The sequence below is a fragment of the Pygoscelis adeliae genome, unplaced genomic scaffold, assembly GCF_000699105.1.
Source record: "Pygoscelis adeliae isolate BGI_AS28 unplaced genomic scaffold, ASM69910v1 Scaffold174, whole genome shotgun sequence".
In the NCBI taxonomy this organism is placed as follows: Eukaryota; Metazoa; Chordata; class Aves; order Sphenisciformes; family Spheniscidae; genus Pygoscelis; species Pygoscelis adeliae.
This window is the reverse complement of record NW_008824676.1, coordinates 2,818,546-2,822,889: the sequence shown is the minus strand read 5'-3', so window position 1 is coordinate 2,822,889 and position 4,344 is coordinate 2,818,546. Positions and strand designations below refer to the sequence as shown.

Sequence of the window (4,344 nt, the reverse complement as noted above, 5' to 3'; positions counted from 1 at the left end):
AGAGGCCGCCTCTGGTCCGTGTCCTGCCGATGGACAGGCTCTGGAGCTGCCCGGGGTGGAGGAAAATGGGAAGTAAAATGATCCACGTCCGCTGCCGTGGATCAGCGGTTGCTTCAAGTTCACTGTCCCCAGAGAAGTCACGGGAAAAAGCCGTTGCTGAAGGTTTGAAGCCCGGGAACACAGATACTGCCACGAACTTTGCTTTCTTGCAGGATCATCAGGACTTGGCTGATAACAAGTTGAAAAAAATGATCCAAAGGAGGAAAGGTCAATGCTTAAAGTTGACTGTAAAGCTCGTTCTCATTCCGTTGCAATTTGCAGGGCAATTCCTTCAGGTATCGGTGATGCCTGATCGAACAAAGCTGTACGATACGCAGCATTTACACGCTGCAGTAGGTGTTCTGCCACCGCGGTAGTGCTTGAACTGGAATCTCTTGAGTTTATTTCAGTAGAGACTTACGCTATCGTCCCATTGTGACTTAGTCTTTGGGATGTTTGGGAGAGGGAGACAACTTCACTGCTGGGAACTGTGGCTTTTCCCCCTGAAAGCTCTTGCATTTAAGTGTTGGGAGGACTGAATTTCTTGGTATGGTATAGTTTTGCCTAATATTTTATGGGGTGTTTTAACAGGAAATGTTGCCTCAGTCTTAACATTTACACAAAACCACAGGTCAGTTTTATGTATAATAAATAAATATAGACGGTGTACAGAATGTGCAGCACTTCCATCTAAAAAAACACAGGGGGTGCGTGGATCCTCCAATCCTCCTATTAATGTTTTTTGTGAAGTCCCTCCACCAGCTTTGAAAAGATTTCCTCCTGAAACAGCTAATGTTAGTCCAAAGGCACGACAGATGTCTTGTGACTTTGAGCTTATTTTACATCGATGTTGGATGAAAAAACAGATTCTCCTTAACTTAACATGCCAAAGGGGATCCTGGTCGCTGCGTTGCTCTCCAGGGTTTCCTCACTGGGGGAATACATATAGGATATATATAGCATATGGTCTGTCCTGGGTTTGCTGGCTTGGATTCTCCTTCCTGAAAGCTCTCTCTAAGGAACAGCCAAGGAACTTTCCAGGGAAAAGCCCCACTTGACGCTCGGGTGTCAACAACGGCACAAAAGTCAGAGCGTTCGATGTGGGCCGAGGTTTCAAACCGCTTTAAACGGAGCGCAGCCAGCCACCAAAAGGGTTGGAGTCGCCTTCTCCTCTCTCTGCCCGTTCAGGCGGGTCAGCACAAAGATACAAGCTCATGTAGCTAAACCCTAGTAACGGGATGACGTGGCTGCTCGGGCTTGATCTGCCTTGGCTCAGCTGCAAGAACGCTGACGTCGGCACGGGGGAAGGGCTGGGAATGAGTGAAGTGCTCAGTTAAAGCAACTCGGCAAAGCAGGGCCATTTTTTCAGGAGCAAAACCTGTGGTGGGAAAATCCGGCAAGGACAGTAGAGCCTTTCTGCTCTTCAAGGAAGTGTAAGAAGTTGGCTGATAATCACCTGGTGAACAGTTCCCCCTTTTCTTTGTACAAAAGCAACCTTTAACTTCTTCTTCCAGAAGAAAGATTAACTGATTTTAAGGGAACCAAAGTCACCCCCACCACTCTTAAAAGACAAAACCTTTCCTACAGTGGCTGCCTATTCCTTTTGTGCGGGATCGTGGTGGCTGCATGAGCCAGCACTTGGGCATGCCTGGTCACTTCTACAGGATTTAAAGTCTTTCACCCCCCAGAGATGCCCGGGGCTTCCCAGGCTGGGAGTCTGAGAAGTTGCCAGTTCCTCTCCGGTTCTGAATTCCCCCCGGGGTTTCCTCACCGGTCACACTCCAGGCCGTCTCAGGTTCCTCCGGTCATGCTCCCTTCTAATCCTTCCTCCCAGCGCCTTCAGGCAATCTTCAAAATGCCTGCTTAGGGAAATCATGACTCCTGTTTTTTATGTCTTTTGGGTACTTTTATTCATTTTTTTGGAAGGATTTGCTGTTCGCTCAGATCCACGTGACTGGCTGAGTCAGGTATAGGGATAGGAGAGCCACACAAACATGCCTCCATTGCCATGCTTCGCCTGAGTGGCAGAGCTCAGAATTTACGCTAACATACATTAAGAATAAAGCCTTTCCTTCAGCCGTGTGTCACAGCCGATACCTGCCAGCCGGCACCTCGTGTCTTTGTGCGGAGCCCCAGCTGCGGCAGGAATGTGCCGTTTCCCCCGAGAAAGCAGCCTCACGTCTTGCCTCTCACCTCTCACCTTCGTGATCAGTTTGCATTTGTGCCGGTCGTAAGTTCTGCAGCCTTAGAGTCCTGCAGACGTTTCGTCGTGCAGCCGTAAGCGGCGTTGCCTATCGGCGTTCTTCGGGGTCGTCTGTAATAAAGCACGTGTTTCTGCTGCAGCCGTGTGTCTCCCCGTGGAACTGCACGGCAGCAAGATGCAAGCTTCTGGTGTCGGCGCATCACTGGGAGATGAGTAATTCTTAATGTTTAATCAACGCTGAGCTTCGTGTGAGGGCCGAGAAGTTTTGAGCTGGAGCCCAGGAGTCGCTGGTCAGCTTTCAAATATTAGGAGCTGAAAAGACGTCTGTGAACTTTCTGAGTGAATAAAGGAGCCAGCTGATGGGACGGGTCTACATTTGGCCTTGGCTGGTGGTATCAGCTGTGGGCACAGGTTGTGCTTGGTCGTTGTGGTTTAAATGTAGAAGTGCCAAGACCAGAGTCCTTCCCCGACCGCGTCTGAGCCAGACGCTATCAGGCAAATGCTCTCTTTTACCCCCAACCCGCACAGCGGAAGGGAGTGGGAGAGAAGGTCAGCTGCTCTCCTCTCTCCACACCCACGGGCAAGTGGAGATGTTACTCTCCTTTCTTTCTCTCAACCTTGAAAGGGCAAAGAGTAACCACAAAAAGGGAACACAGCTTGAAGGAGGGGTGAATAATCCCAGCATGAAAAGATCATCACGAACACGGACAGTGTATCTTAGGGCTGTCCCAGAAGCATATTTACACAGTTTGGTGGATCCGGCCATTAAAACTGCACTTATTTCTGAAAAGCTGCCTATGGTCCTTCCCTACCTCCCTGCCCCAAGAGCTGACCCGCCAGTGCCCTGCTCAGCAACCTTCTCCTCCTCCCTGCACGCTCCAGGTTTGACTGAGAAGGCTCTGTCCTCCTGCCCGGGCTTGCCGGTCCCCGGTGCTGCCAGTATTCCTGTCCCTCTGGAGCTACTGGTTTAAGTCCTGTGCTGGACACAGCCCCAGAGCCTCATCTGGTTTTAGGTGCCAACCTTTCACTGGGATCCAGAGACCAAAACATCTTCGAGTTGCTTTAGCCGTATCTTGTAACTACAGTGAAATAGCACAGAAGAGCTAACCGGGCATCTTTCAGGGTTTCGTCACCTACGTCCTACCTGGCTGTCCTCGGTCACCACGTCCGCAAGTGGGGTAAGACCGGCGGTGCGGTCAAAATTCCCCTCCCAGCAACTCAGGGTTGACGGAGCAGAGCGGAGCGTGAGGCTTGACATGGCTGCCAGTCACAGCTTCGGGGTCGGTGCAGCGTTTCCTATAGTACCTGCTCAGCAGAGTACTGAGGTATGGTAGAAATCAAATTCTGTGTCTAGCGCTACGGCAAGGTCTAAACTGCAAACCCTCACACGTGAGCGCTCCGGTGAACACAGCTGCCGTGGCGGGCTCTCTGATGGCGTGGGATGGAGAGCCGTGTAGAGTCCTTGCCTTCCCGATTAAACTCCGTGCGGGAACAATTTCCCTACTGTAAAAATGAGAAAATGTGAATATTTGGTGCTGGGAGACACATTTTTTCACGACTCGGACAAGAACTGAGTGTGTAACCCAGCTGGAGTATTTAAAGAGGAATTGAAAGTATTTGAGTTTTTCAAACTTCACTTTTTGCTAATTTTGTGATCTCCATAAAAGATTATTTCAGTGTTTTTAGATAAAAAGCTACCTCTGCTGACCGTAAGCTTTCCTTCCCATTATTTTTACATAAGTCTTTTCATGAGATTCAAACGATTCTGAGAAATAAGATCATGTACTATGAAAGGTAGCTGCGTCATCCTCACATGCCAGTCACAGGAGACTGATTTTCTATCCCCATTGCACCGTCGGGCACCAAAACGGCCGTCGCTATCGGCAGCCGGCACAGCAGAAAGCAGGGATAAAGGGTTAGAGTCAACGGGAGAATGAGGAGAGGACAGGTTACGCTGAGGTTTTATAAACTGGATGATCTCAAATGAACTTTGTGTGATGGACTTCACCCTAGAGGACTTAAAAAGTGTTGGGGGGGGGGGTTGGGGGGCAGGCGGGGTGCTGGCAGGCTGAGAAAGGGGGAATAAAGGCTCCACTTTTAAA

General features: G+C 49.9%; 1 protein-coding gene across 1 annotated transcript in view; it reads right to left on the bottom strand.

Annotated features, from left to right (window-relative positions):
- Nucleotides 1-3,500, bottom strand: part of CFAP53 (cilia and flagella associated protein 53) — a 22,402-nt gene extending 18,902 nt beyond the window's left edge. Inside the window, exon 1 of the mRNA XM_009323123.1 lies at nt 3,387-3,500. Within this exon, the coding sequence (XP_009321398.1) occupies nt 3,387-3,500 (114 nt within the window). The remainder of the gene's footprint in view (nt 1-3,386) is intronic.
- Nucleotides 3,501-4,344: the final 844 nt, after the last annotated feature.